Below are 15,531 nucleotides of genomic sequence, written 5' to 3'. Positions count from 1 at the left end.
ATGCCATTTTTCGTCTCGCCGCAGCTGGTTGCGCCTCTGTATCGTCACAATCTCTTACGTGTTTTCCCTCCGCACCTTCTCGTCTCTTGCAGGAACTCTCCGTCCACGAGCTCGGTGGCCAGCAGCGACTCAGGGAACTCAGACGAGATGCAGGACGAGTTCGAGAAGGACGCAGATGGGGACAGCGCCATCAGTTGATAAGGGACCCCTGACGGACGTCTTTTATTTGGGACGTGACCGAGTGGTTAAACCAGAGACTCTGATTGGAGGGTTTCCATGACTCCTCCCCCTCCTCAATTTGGTGCTGTAAATGTCTATTCTTCTACAGAAAACCTGTAAATAGAGAAAAAAAATTCTTTAAGACAAAATGCTGTATGAAATGTGCCTTCCCCGCTTCTGAGCCACCGGGATGACGCCACGGATTACGGATTCTGGCTTGAGTGCACACGGGGGCCGGCGTTACGCAGGCAGCCTATCGAGTCACGCCAATCCCGTGATTTCATAGTCTCTGAGGTGCACTTTAATTTGGGGCGCTTATGGCATAAGATACATTTATAGGATGACGGCTCCAGCGGCCGGCGGTCTGCAGCCGCGGCTCCCAGGGGCCATTTATAGCACTTGCTACGATGGAGCAACAAACCAAAATGTCCTGTTGGGTTTACCGTTGTGTCCAGATGGTGACCGCGCAGTCGTCCTCCTCCTGTTAACGGACGCCGGGGCGACGTAGCGGCTGCAGAAGGCGGGAGGGACTATGCAATATGTTTGCCTTATTAAGAATGAATGTTACTGCGCCCGAAAATCGCTTGCAAATCATTGCGTTACGGATTTAAAGGGCCGGAGTCCATAATAAAGCTTGATCAGTGCATAATGAGAAGTTCTGCAACATTCTAACACGCCGGGCAGATTTACTGCATGCGATGGCATGCGCCGATCTTGGTAAAGGTTGCGCTGACAAGTGCGACAAATGTATTAAGCCTGTTAATACATTTGTTGCATCCGGCGGCGCCTCTTTGCGCGAGACTTAAATCCGCGCCAGCTGTGATTGGTGGGTGTCCGCTATAATGAACGCCAGTTTCTGGTGTGACGACAGTAAATCTGACGCTCCTTTTGCCTAGCCCCGCCCACTTTAGTCGTGGAGGCCGAGGTAAGAGCCAAAAGTTGTAAATTATGGCATGCAAGATTTAATAGCTCTTGCCCTATGTGTTTTCAATTCTGCACAATTTCCAAGACTCCTGCTTGCTGTCAGTGAATGGGGACATTCATATTTACATCCAGAGGCGAAAAACCCATCCTGACCTGATGCTTCTCACTGCTGAGGGTTTGTTACATTGTTTCCAGTCCAGACAATCCTCTGATGTAAAACATTAGACTATCCTAAGAAGAAGAGGTAAAATATATGTTAGAAAGTTGCAGAAAACTTCCTGTTTTGGTGGTTGTTTCACTTACATGATTGCACAACCACAAATCAAAATTTTTTGGGGGGGGGGGGGGGGGGGTAAAAAAAAAATTGTTTGGGCAAGGAAAGGTTAAAAATAAACTAATAAGGCAGAGCCCAGGAGCCCCAATCCCAGCAGAAGCTGCGGTGGTCATGTGACAGCTCATCCAATCACAGGCTTCAGTGACGATCCTGCCACGGCCTGCAGCAGCTTCTTCAGGGGCCGGCATTCCGATGCTGGATCGGCAGGCCACTAGATAGGAGTATGACTTATTTCACGATTTAACCTTTTCCTGCCTGCATCATTTTCACTCCTGGAAGACCGTATTTAAGATCGCTAGGGGTAAATGTCTCTTACGTGGCCGCGTGTCTCCCGACTCTCCCTGTGTTGGAATCTCCCAGTCGTTGTGTGTGGAGTCATTCAATGTGACGCTCGGTGGTTTCTGACTTCCTCTGGGCTCCTACACTGGTATCAGATGCTGGTGACCACCACTAGGGGTGCTGTAATGGTTGCTGTTAGTCGTCACAGAATGGCAAATCTGCAGAGCTATGGAGTTGCAGATATAAGGGCGAGCCGGGTGATGGCCACTGCGTAGGAGATCAAAGTCCCTCCACCCTCACGCTGAGCCGACTGGTTCCATTCATGTTTGATTTCCCTTTTTACCTCTCTGTTGTTTTGCATCCGCACTGGACTCCATTCGCTGAATTAAAGGGGCAGTCTTTAACGCTTTGCTGTAGAGCAGCCTGCGGCCCTCCAGCTGTTGCAGAACTACAACTCCCAACATCCCTGCAGCATGTATGCTGATTGTTGCATTTTTACAACCCCTGGGAAATGCTATTACTTGAGGCGTCTCGCCTGCAAACCACAGGTGAAGCTACGCTGATCGCAGCCGGAACCTGGACTAGTCGGTTCAATCACCATGACGGATTCCAGTTCTGGTTGCAGTTAACATTTTTCCGCCAGCGTATTGCAGTGGAGCAACGCTGCAGAGTAATAACACTCTAAGGTCCAGTGATTACGGCAAGTCCAGGTGCCAGCTGCAATCAGCGATTCTCCGCCTGTGTTGTGCAGTAGCAGCCTTAATGCTCATGTAATGGCTCTACTTGCTGGGACTTGTGGTTTTACAACAGCTGAGCTGCGGTTTATCTACAAGTGCTGTTACATGATGCATCCAGTATTAGTCCCTGAACACAACGCTGCTGTTTGGCGCTGTGATGGTCCCCGCTGGGGTTGGCGCTCCATCCATCAGGCTCAGCTGCTACGTGGCCCCGTACGCCGTAGAGCGGGTGTTCATCGCTTGTATATAGAGGAGTGTGACTGTAGGAGTACGTGTTAATTTATTAGTACCTTGGTGGCCTTCTGACTTCTCGTTTCCTAAGATTTCTAGTAATTTTGCGTTGCCTTAGTTTGCGGGTCACATTCGCTCATCCTTGCTCCGTATTGTGTGGCCAGAACGGACGCTTCCCTGTAAGCTGCAGCGGGGAGTGCAGTAAGGCCATCGCTGCAGAATGAAGCTTTGTACGAGGAAGCGCCTTGTTTTGCGCATTTTGGACATCGGTGGTTACTTGAGGGGAAGCTAGAATTCATCTATTATACAGCGCTGTGCACTGATCTGACCCTTAGGGGGCGCTCTGCTGGACACATGTAAAGCTTTGCAGTTTTACGGTATAGTCACACGAAGAATTTTTTTCCTTTCAAGTCTCGTACCAAAAAAGTCAGCTGGAAACGAAGCCGATTGTTGTAAATGGTTTATTCCCAGGCGGGATTTTATTTTTTAATTGGATGAACGGTCCGAGCAAAAGAAATCGCAGCGCGTCCTGACAAAAATCACCCATTAAAGTCTATGGGTGCGACTTAGAAGAAAAAAAAAATTGCACTTGATTGATGCGAAGGCGACCATAAAAGTGCGTGAAACCTTTAATTGCATCATTTGAGCTTTTTTTTTTTTTTTTTCCGTAAAGCGCATAAAAATCTTATGAGAATCAGACAAATCCCAGAAATGCAATAAAAGTTGCATGAAAAATCAAGTTGGTCTGATTTTATTCATTTTTTTTTTCTCTTAAAACTAGGGGGAAAACCCCATTCTTGAGAATATAGCCCAAGTCCCCATATGATGAGAAAGGGGCCGACCACACGGACTGTAGCTGCATCTGTTTCACGTATGGATATCAGAAGCATGTCCCTGCCTGACCACGGGTCTCTGGACCTGAACTCCGAACATGATGATCTCCAGGTCCAGAGACCCGTGGTCAGGCAGGGACACGCTTCTGATGGCCATACGTGAAACAGATGCAGCTACAGTCCGTGTGGTTGGCCCCCAACTCTGCAACTGCTTCTCCGTACTTGACTGCATGAATTACAGCAATTCTTTTTCTCTAAATGCGCCTAGAGCTGCACAGTTCTTGTCCTCCAGTCACAGCTAGAGCTGCGCTCCGGTCCTTGTTTTCCAGTCACAGCTAGAGCTGCGCTCCCAGTACTGTTGGTTTCCTGTGCAGCACCTTACAGACTCTGCACACAGTATAGAGGTAGACTAGAGCTTATTGGTGACTGTCTGGTCCTGGACCAAGCAAGACTGTTGGGCTGCCGCACGCTGTAGGTTGATGGGGCATCCATAGGCCGACCCCCTTACTGACCGCCTTATATTGTGCCTTGAGGACCAAGTGACTTTTATAGCCATAACGCAGTGACCCCGCCGCAGGAGGGCTCGTTGGGTGTGGGAAGAGTTGCGGTTTTTATTGGTACCAGTGACTTTCAGATTCCTTTTTATGACTTTTTTTGGGGGGGGACCAAAGAAAAGTAGCAATTCTGACGTTACTTTTTATTGTTTGGGTCGTAATACATATTAAAGTACAATGTTCCCCACCGCCCCTTTTTAAATGGGGTAAAATGCAAAAAAAAAAAATTTAAACTGGATTTTTTTTCTTTAAATGCAACTAACTTTTTTGACACTTTCTTTTTCAGCCTCTGATGGGGGATTGAAGGTGTGATCATCTGACCGCTAGGATAGTACACTGCATTACTTATGTAGTGCATTCTACACTGCCTGTGACAGCAGCCTATTAGACTCTGCTGGATGTGGGGTCCAATAGGCTGAATCACATGGCAGACTTGGAGGCCTTTGTTAGTCTTCCAGTTGCCATGAGGACCCATTGGTACCTTGCAATCATGTTGCGTGGTGCCGATGGGTAACGGAAGGAACCCCCCCCCCCCCCCCTGTCATCTGCTTACATGTTGCAATTGCTATTGATTGTGACACGTAAAGAGTTAAATTGCCCATGAGTGAGGTCAGTAAAAAAAGGTCTATTGGCAGTCAGTAAGACAGCATATGCTTCTCTGATTGGCCAACGTTGATCACATGAGAGAAGTGGTCTGTCAGAGAAGCTGGTGCAGACATCTTGGTTTGTCCGGGACCAGAGGGTCACTTTGTGCATTACATTGCTGGAGACGTGGCATTCCCTGCATTGCATCATGGGATAAAGATAAAACTGTTACAGGGTTGTCTGTCAGCAGATGCTCATTAGAAATTTTGAATGCAGCTTTGGATGTGACTGGAGAAGAGGACATGCTGTAAATCACATCTGTAGGAAAACTTCACCGATCAGACGTGCAGCCGATCTACTAGAAGCTTCTCTTCCCCTGCAGCAACCGCCGAAGCAAAATCTGCCCTCTGCACCTCCTGCTCCCTCTAGTGGAGAAGGGCAGCGCCACAGCTATGTATATAACCGTACCAAATACCTGCTGGGTTGTGAGTTGTGCTGATAACATGCTGCAGAACCTTCTGTGTCAGCAGACTGTAAATACTTCTTTTGTATCCGACGTGTCATATTGACACATTTTATAGACTATTGTAAGCAGGCTTTTATTACACCTTTTATAGGGGGTTGGCCGGGTTTTTCTTTGACTCTTGTAAAAGGCAGTCAGACGTTTGATGTACGTGAAGATGACAGAACCCATTGTATGTGCCAGATCCTGAATAAAGAATTCCTTATTACAGGTGGATTTACTGCGACGGCGGCGGTTTGGCGATGCCGTTATTGGCCGTTTTACAAGTGATGCTTAGAAGACGCGCTTTACCTGTAAAACTGTGAGCCGCTTGTGAACGGGCGGGTAAAGCCTCCTGTGAATGTACTGGAAGGGCAGTAACTGCAAGGGGCGTCCCACGTGGGGCGGGTTGTCCGCAGGACGCAGCGCCAGAACAGGTTTTCTCAATCAATGCGGATTTTGTTACATTTTTAACTGCAGAATTTCTTGCATTTTTTTTCTGCAGGCTTTAATTGCAGAATCATCTCTTGCGTGTTAGAAATCCGCCAGAACGATTCCGCAAGACGTTCGTGCTTCTGCGGCAGATTTTTAATCTTGCCTTTTGAAGTAAAGACGCGCAGAATTAAAGCCCCGCTGGATAACATTGTGACGCAGAAATATCCTCGCGGACCAATTCCGTCCCGTGCGAACGGTCCCCAACAAGCTGTCAGCGTCATGCATTGATAAGGACGCTCACATCAGCGGTTTACTTTCCTTTTTTATCGGGTGTTTTTTGGGGTTTTTTTTTTTAAATGAAACTGATTTAAAACCGAACCAAAAGACCAGAATTTTGGCTTTTTTAACGAATCCGGTTAAAAATAAATACATTTTCTTCTATGTTCGTTTCCGTTTTTTTTTTTTTTTGGTCCCATTTACATCTGTCTTTTAAAGGGACCTCTCTGTCCTTCCTGCTGACCAGGTCATGTGACTGCTGCAGCCAATCACTGGCCAGTGACCGTCTACTGCTTCACCAACAGAACGGAAAACAAACCGCTGATGTGACCGTCCCTAGGATGCATGACTTCGCATTTTGACGCCATTTATTGCTGTACAAACTGACTTGATGCTAGTTTGCTACATCTCGGCGTCACGCATGTTTGATCTGAAGTAGAATTGTGCCGGCAATGTGTATTTAGTTAAAGGGAACCTGTCTGAGCTAAACGGACCGGCACACCCCCGCCCGCCATCTATCCAACAACAGGGTGATAATGGGTCGTAGAATGGCACATGGTAGCTGCCCTCTCCGGAGTTATTGAGCCCTCTTAGTGTGGATGAGGCTCCATGACTGAAGCAGAGCCGCCATCTATGTTTGCCACCTCAGGTCCTTGCCAGTGACAGGTGCCCTTTTTAAGTGGATTTCTTTAAGCTTGTGATCCCTAATATCTCTAGCCGTTGGTGTCCATCAGGCTCCCCCATCCTGCTCCTGTGGAGGCTCGTATGAAGCAGCGGGCGGAGCGTGTATATAAAGTCTGGGTGGTGGTGGGTTCGTTTTGCATGTTTGGCAGAAGGGTATAGAAGAGGATGTGGTAAGTACTTGTAGCCCCGGGAGATTCTCTGTAACCTATTTATAAAGTAAATGGCATATATTATTCTATTTTTATGAACAAAACTTTTTTTAAAAACAAAAAAAAACCTTTTTTGAATCTTTGTTCTCTCCACTCAGTATTCCCTCCGGCCGTATCGCCATAAGATGATGCATGACTAGGGGCTTGGGAAAAGCGGATTTATCGCTTAATGATCAGATGATTAGTTTTCAATGAAAACTCCGTTGAGCTTTTTTGTAAACTTTGCAGTCGCCGTCTCTGCGCCTCGTTCCGGGATCCTGCTGTTGCTTCATAGCCAGGAATGGACGCAATCGGCGCAAGAGACTCGTAGACGTCACTACGAACAAATCCCCGTATTGATAATATTTATATTTGTAGATCAGTCGTTTGTTTATTGGGAAATGTTGCTTTCTGGGGCGCTCGCAGGTCGCGGAAATTCAGATCGAAATCCCGCAATAGAGACCCGTATAGCGAAAGCGGTTATAACGAACGCCATTCTGTCTGATGGAGAAATTCATAGCAGATTCAAGACATCCTGCTGATTTTTAAATGGGTCATCGGTATGAAGCGCACATTGCCCAAAATGTCGGTAAGTAATGGCTTATTCATACGGGCATCTTTTCAGTCTGTGTGGCTGACGGCACGCAGACCCGATAAAGTTGAAGGGCTGTTCTTCACACGCGATATTAGAATTTTTTTTTTTTTTTTCCGGACAGTTGGTCATATAAAACAAAAAATTGCAACCCGGTCCTACATCCATATGTCTTGAATCCGCTGTGGATATCTGTGAGAGAATGACTTTCGTCAAAGGCACATTTACTTATATCGTACTTCACCTTTTTCCGGAATTTCCTGGTGTGTTCCGCAGCAAACCCGTGATGTGTGAACTCGCCCGGTCGCGGAAAAGTGGAGGATCTTCACAGTGGACTTCATTTATTACAATGCACTGTGAAAATCCATAATGTGCGGACTACTTGCTGAAACTTCCTGCACGTACCCTTAAATATTAGAAAAAGCACTTCTACCAAGATCAATCTACTGTGCACCAGCGCCACCTAGTGTAAATAAATGGTGGTATCAGAGGTGAAAATGGCAAAAAAAAAAAAATGTGAAAAATTAGCTGTGACCAATTTCACTGCTTTTACACCCAAATGTTTGTAGACTGACACTGGAGAATGTAAGACCTGTTCTTATTGATGATTTTATAATGTTTTTTTTTCTGGAGCGTTTTTCCTTTTTTATGTCTTAATCGGATGTGTTTAGTCGTCTCATTTTGTTTTTGCAACTGCTACAAAGTGATGATTAAGCTAAACCCCTGTGATAGCAATAGGCGGCCAAGGTCCTTCTGGGAATTCAACCAGCCAGTTATGATGTTTAGCATCTGCAGGTGGGTGCAAAAGGGGAGAAATAAGAGATTTGGGGTAAGGGGGGGATTACTGCACATTCCACTTCTGAAGTGGCTGAATGGTTGACCTGGAGGGCACCGCACTCAAAGCCAAATGGACTATGTATCATGTATGACAATGTTTCAGATTTTGCGTTGTGGGGCTGGGATTTTGTACAGTTTGTATCATGTTCTCCCCGTTCTTCTCTAGTTTGGTCTCTTCTTCAGCCTCTCGTTCTCACTACAACAGTCACAGAACCATTTACTCATCTACTGTATGAACTCCTGGAGGGACTGCGTGTTATTGCTGCGCGATACCGTGCGGTTCCCCTTGGGGAGGGGCCTGAGGGATCGGGCGGGGTACTTTTATCTCTTGTTAACAGAAACAAAAAAAACTTTCAATAAATGCCAAAATTCTTCACTGCTTGTCGACTCTGTTATTGCACCAAAAGTGTGTAAATGTGATATGTGTGTTATGCGGATTCCTTCCACACGCTGAAAACGTGTCTGGATTAATAGGATTTCCATTGACTTGGTTGCGGAGAGCGTGAGATAAGAAATGGCTGCACTTACAGTAGAATTAATCTACATAAAGCGCTAGGGCATGTATTAATAAAACCCCTTGTACTGATCTGACATTACAGACCGTATTGGGGTATATTCAGAAAATGGTGATTTGTTGCAAAAAAAAGGGAGACCGATACTGCTGCAGCTTCTAGTAAGTGTTTTATCTCATTACAGTGCTGCATTCATAGTTGGCCTGTTGTATAATGTCCTCCATGATTCTGTTACTTATGGGGGTGTACTACAGAGAGTGTATGGAGACGACATAGCAGCAGTCTACACCCACCAGCTCAGGAAAGACCAAGAATTACAGGCAGAGCCTGCAGAGGGAAAACTGGTGACAAACGCAGGATATAAGTCCTACAATGACCCAACCAACGCAGCCAACTACCGACCCATCTCAAACCTCCCCTTCATCTCAAAGCTAGTACAACGTCTGGTTTATTCCCGCCTCACACGCTTTCTCTCTGACAACTCTCTCCTCGACCCCACCCACCACCACCAGTCCATCTTTCGCCTCACACATTCGACCGAAACTGCCCTCATAAAAGTGTTAAACGACCTAATGACGGCGAAGTCAAGGGGCAACTACTCGCTACTAATCCTCCTTGACCTGTCCGCTGTGTTTGACACTGACTATGACATCCTTCTCCCAATGCTTCACTCCATCGGCCTAAAAAACACTGCTCTCTTCTGGTTCTCCTCCTACCTATCTGACCGCTCGTTCAGTGTCTCCTTCTCTGGCTCTATCTCCTCCCTGCTCCCCCTCACTCTCAGGGTCCCCCAGGGCTCGGTCCTCTGTCCCCTTATCTCTATCTACACAGCTCCAGTGGGACAAACCATCTGCAATTCAGCCTCCAATACCAGCTCTACACCCCCTCCCGTGACATCTCTGCACCCTTCCTCCAAAATATCACAGACTGTCTGTCCGCTGTCTCTAATACTATGTCCCATACTGGTGCATTATGTCTCCCTTGGATGTATAGGTGGAGACATGGGTTGGCCACTGTCAGTGACAGGGAACTCCCAGGCCACGCGGGTTGGCCGGTGTCACGGACGGGGAACTTCCAGGGCACGCACCCCTCACCTCCCTCATCCTCCTGATATGGCACTGGCAGCTCACGTGTTCCGCCCATCACCCCGGTGACATGCTCATACCCACATGGCCATGGCAGCTGACACGTCCCTGCCGGAGTCCCATCTGCGCTGGCGTCCCCCCTGCTGCCGCGCTCATACCTCTCCTCTGCTCCTGTTCCCTCTGCAGCTGCTGCTGCCAGGGCCGCTGTCACTCTCCTCCCCTCTATCACAGTCACTGCCGGCGCTGGCAAACCGTGCTGTCTGTCCATGTACCTCCAGCGCCACTCTCCTCCCCGCCGTCACCTTAATGCCGCCATGTCAAACATCGCTCTCTCTGGCCATGTCCTCTGGGCGGCGCTGTCAGTGTCCTCGCTGTGCCGCTGACGCAAGGACCGCTCTTACCCTGCATTGTGCCACTCACCCCACCTCTTTGCACTGCCGCAGGTGCAAACACTGCTCTCAGCCGGCGTCTCGCCACTCACCCCACCTTCTCCCCGCCGACTCACTGAGACCAAAGGATCCAAGGCAGCTGAGGGGGGCATGGGCTGGGAGTTCCTGTAACTGACAGCGGCCAACCCATGTCTCCATACATCTGGTAGAGACATAATGCACCAGTACCACTATGTCCTCCCTCTTTCCCCCCCAACATCTCCATATCAGTGTCTGGCACCACCATAATCCCCAGACAGCATGCCTGCTGCCTTGGGGTCACACTGGACTCTGACTTCTCCTTCACCCCCACATCCAATCCCTGGCCTGAACATGCCCCATGCACCTCAGGAATATTGCTAAAAATCCGGCCTTTCCTAACCACGGAAATGCTAAAGATACTTGTTGTCGCCCTCCTCCATTCCTGACTCTACTACTGCAGCTCACTGCTCATCGGCGTCCCTGCACCAGACTCGATCCACTCCAATCCATACTAAATGCGGCAGCTTGACTCCTCTTCCTATCCAGCCGCTTCTTAGATTCCTCCGCACTACGCCAGTCACTGCATTGGCTTCCCATACATTATAGAACTAAATTTAAACTCCTCACCCACGAAGCTCTCCACGGCACCGCACCATCCTACATTGCCTCCCTCCTGTCCGTACATCACCCAGCCTGCTCGCTCCGATTCGCTAACAGATTAAATCGATCCTCACACGCTTTTCTCCAGGACCTCCTATAGCACAGCATCGGTCGTCTGCAACGCTCTACCCCAAAACATCCGTGCATCAGGGATCGTCCGGAACTTCAGACGTGCCTTAAAAACGCACCTCCTCAGGGACGTATACCAAATCTCCCCATCCCATTCCCCACCCCCTCACAACACGTTTCCTTATTAACCCTTTCCAATCCACTGTCTGACCTCTGAAGACATTATGATTTAAGGCTGCACAGCTCTGATGTTGGAAGACATCCGTCGGGGTACTCTTACTGTATATTGCCAGCCTCTCTGCTGTCAGAACCTATCAAATGTGTCACCTCATGCAGTACTGGCTTTAGCCAGCAGATAGCGCCGTTGTATAACGGCAGAAAAAGAGTAAGCCCCCTAGGAAAACCAGGATACAAATGGGATTGGAAAGTGTTAAATACTATATGTAATTCTCCTACTGTCTTGTGCTCCCCCGTGCCTCTTCTCCTGCACCTCCTGAACCACCCCATCTCTCTCCAAATAACTGTATACAACATGTAATTGTACTGTGTTGTGTTCCCCCGTGCTTTTGAAAGCGCTGCGGAACAAGTTGCGCTCTACAAATAAAGATGATTATTAATGGCCAGATTGTATTCAGCGCAGGTACGCGTTAAGGCGACGCTCTAGTCCTGGAGCAGCAAAGATGGACGAGCAGCTTCTCTGACTACCTGCTGCACTAGTAGACATTGGTAGTCCACAACCCTACATGCTGCTCTGGCCGTCCGGCACTGATCAAGGCAGGTGTAGTGTCTTCTACTCATGCACAGATTGCTCCAGGCAGTCAGAGAAGCTGGGGCGGCCATCTTTGTTTCTCCAAGCCCAGAGGGTCGCTCTTAAGGGTGGTTTCACACATGGGTTTTCGCAGCAGTTTTTTAAGCCAGAAATGGATTCGAGAGTAATTTGGATTGATAAAGGAAGGATTTCTACTTCTCCTTCCTGCGGGATCCACTTCTGGCTGTGGATCAAAAACCTGTATGTGAAACTGGCATAAAACTTCCAAAAACACCATAAATGTATATTGGGTAAAAGAAAAGGACTAACAGCAATGTATTGTTCCTCTAGTCCCCGTATGCATCTACCCTTAATAGTTTACAACTAGGCAACCCTTTTGATGGCCCATCCTCATCAATAGTCGATCAGCTGGGGTCTGGCGATCAGACAGGCACACCGCTGATCGGAGGGGATTCCTGCAGTGTGCAGACGGCTACTTTCTCTCTCTAGCGGCCAGGTTTGGTACTGTATGAAAAGTTCCCACTGAAGTGAATGCTGGGTCAGTGCAGTGGGATCCACTCCAGTAGAACATTGGCCTGGCGAACAGCAGATTGTGGGGAGTCCTGAGTGTCGGACCCCCGTGGATTTACTACTGATGACTGTTACATTATAAGGGTCATCAATAGTTCACAGCTTGACAACCCTTCTATATCAATTGGTTAGTCTAAGGGCGCCATCACATGGCAGTTTCTAGGAGTGAGCCTAAAATACAGAAGACATGCAATCTTTCCATTATACTTTCTCTCCAGTCCTGGTTTTGGCTCACAAAAAAAACTAAACATAAAAAACTGTCGTGTGAATAAGCCCCAAGGGCTTGTACCCACTGGTGATACTTTCCTGCGATAATTGCTGGTGCGACTTTCGGACACTTATGAGCCCGACAGCAGTCCCATGTAACGGTACCGTAAGGTCATGTTCACACGGGGTGGATTTGCTGCTGATTTTCCACATGGAATATTCACAGCATTTACAGGAGCAGCGCAGGGGCTGAGATTGACACGCGGTGCAGAATGTAAATCCACAGCATGTCGATCTTCTCGCTGTTTGCACTGCAGAATCCGCCTCTTCTCAGTGACGGGGTGAATGCCGTACCAGATGGTGCAGTTTTTGATGTAGACATTCCGCAGCACATCCTCCCCGTGAGCATGAGGCTGTGAGCCTGAGTCGTGTCCGAGAGGCTCGGGTGAGACTCACATCAGACATGGACGCCCGACTATATGGCCTCTACTGGCCCAGCTTCTCGGATGACAGTTGCACATTCAATCAGATGGTGTGCAGAAAATAAGCAGAGCTCCATCTTTCACTAAACATTTCTTGGGCCGCCTTCAGGTTTTTTTGTTTTTTACACATGAGAAAAAAACAGAGATGACACAAGGACGTAAAAATCAGACACGTGTGACACATATATGTCTGGCATGTGAACATACACATACATTAATCGGGCACGTGTGACACATATATGTCTGGCATGTGAACATACACATACATTAATCGGACACGTGTGACACATATATGTCTGGCATGTGAACATACACATACATTAATCGGACACATGTGACACATATATGTCTGGCATGTGAACATACACATACATTAATCGGACACGTGTGACACATGTATATGTTTGGCATGTGAACATACACATACATTAATCGGACACGTGTGACACATGTATATATCTGGCATGTGAACATACACATACATTAATCGGACACGTGTGACACATATATGTCTGGCATGTGAACATACACATACATTAATCGGACACGTGTGACACATATATGTCTGGCATGTGAACATACACATACATTAATCGGACACGTGTGACACATGTATATGTTTGGCATGTGAACATACACATACATTAATCGGACACGTGTGACACATGTATATATCTGGCATGTGAACATACACATACATTAATCGGACACGTGTGACATGTATATATCTGGCATGTGAACATACACATACATTAATCGGACACGTGTGACACACGTATATGTCTGGCATGTGAGCATACACATACATTAATCGGACACGTGTGACACATATATGTCTGGCATGTGAACATACACATACATTAATCGGACACGTGTGACACATATGTCTGGCATGTGAACATACACATACATTAATCGGGTACGTGTGACACATATATGTCTGGCATGTGAACATACACATACATTAATCGGGCACGTGTGACACATATATGTCTGGCATGTGAACATACACATACATTAATCGGACACGTGTGACACATATATGTCTGGCATGTGAACATACACATACATTAATCGGACACATGTGACACATATATGTCTGGCATGTGAACATACACATACATTAATCGGACACGTGTGACACATGTATATGTTTGGCATGTGAACATACACATACATTAATCGGACACGTGTGACACATGTATATATCTGGCATGTGAACATACACATACATTAATCGGACACGTGTGACATGTATATATCTGGCATGTGAACATACACATACATTAATCGGACACGTGTGACACACGTATATATCTGGCATGTGAGCATACACATACATTAATCGGACACGTGTGACACATATATGTCTGGCATGTGAACATACACATACATTAATCGGACACGTGTGACACATATGTCTGGCATGTGAACATACACATACATTAATTGGACACGTGTGACACATGTATATGTCTGGCATGTGAACATACACATACATTAATCGGACACGTGTGACACATATATGTCTGGCATGTGAACATACACGTACATTAAAGTCAGACTGTTTTTCATGCACTGAATGACGGTCCTAACATTTAGCACTTATCACCCCGCTACATGTTATCATACAAAAATCCCCTCTCAAAAAGAGGGGCAACCCCAAAACACATGAACTAAGTGCAGTGTAGTCAGATGATTACGTTCCTGGTTGCTAGAAGACAATTATGACGTAATCAAGTAATTGCAGACGTCACATCTCTTCCGTACAAGGCCAGCAGCTCAGCCCGGGGGCGGCTTCCCTTCAGGGGCTTTCCATTGGATATAACGTTGAAGTGTGCTCTGTGATTGGCTGTCCGCGTACCGGCCCTCCGATTATACCATTGTCTGGTGTCACTGGACACGGGGGTGACATCAGCCCTGGAGGGAAGCAGGACCAGGAAGTGTTCGACTATAACACCCCCATTTAGGACTCCAGAATGGATCAGTCCATTTGCCTCATGTTCGGCGGCTCCTGATTGGTTGGTGCCGCCGCACTGGTTACATTGTATCAGTCTGTTTGCAGTAGATACAGTGTAGTCGCGGCCTGTCCGTTGTGTGCAGAGGGTTACCGTAGTGTCGCCTCCCATTGTATGCGGACGGTTGTCGCGCTGACGCCCCCATTGTGTGCAGCAGGTCTGCTGTCTGCCGTGCCCCCCTGTCACACAGGTCCACGTGATCAGGGGCCCCTCCTGTGCGGCTATACCAGTAGGAAGCGGCGTTACATGAGGCTCCGCCCCCCCCAGTAGTATAGACTGAGCCCGGTCAGGTGTCACACAGAGCACCATGCTGCAGCTCGGCAGGGCCGTCAGACAGTCCCGGGCAGGGTAAGTCCCCCTTCCCCCGACCATCACTGACAGCTGCCCCCATCACTGGCATTAACCCCTCAGCGTCCTCCTGTGCTGTGCCAGGCTCACGTTCTATGCTACTAGTGTGTCGTCTTTTTCTGTAACACCTGTTCCAAGTGCCACCTTATATGTTGTGCCCATCCATGTCCTATCACTTCACTACTGCACCG

At 47.7% G+C, this 15,531-nt stretch overlaps 2 protein-coding genes across 2 annotated transcripts in view; both read left to right on the top strand.

The window, feature by feature from the left end:
- Nucleotides 1–1,486, top strand: part of IFFO2 (intermediate filament family orphan 2) — a 45,421-nt gene extending 43,935 nt beyond the window's left edge. The window contains exon 9 of the mRNA XM_066606352.1: nt 93–1,486. Within this exon, the coding sequence (XP_066462449.1) occupies nt 93–198 (106 nt within the window). The 3' untranslated portion in view covers nt 199–1,486. The remainder of the gene's footprint in view (nt 1–92) is intronic.
- Nucleotides 1,487–15,083: 13,597 nt separating this feature from the next.
- Nucleotides 15,084–15,531, top strand: part of ALDH4A1 (aldehyde dehydrogenase 4 family member A1) — a 50,004-nt gene continuing 49,556 nt past the window's right edge. The window contains exon 1 of the mRNA XM_066606351.1: nt 15,084–15,340. Within this exon, the coding sequence (XP_066462448.1) occupies nt 15,300–15,340 (41 nt within the window). The 5' untranslated portion in view covers nt 15,084–15,299. The remainder of the gene's footprint in view (nt 15,341–15,531) is intronic.

Source organism: Eleutherodactylus coqui, chromosome 6 (genome assembly GCF_035609145.1).
Source record: "Eleutherodactylus coqui strain aEleCoq1 chromosome 6, aEleCoq1.hap1, whole genome shotgun sequence".
In the NCBI taxonomy this organism is placed as follows: Eukaryota; Metazoa; Chordata; class Amphibia; order Anura; family Eleutherodactylidae; genus Eleutherodactylus; species Eleutherodactylus coqui.
The sequence above is the reverse complement of the archived record's forward strand: the minus strand, read 5'-3'. Positions and strand labels throughout refer to the sequence as shown.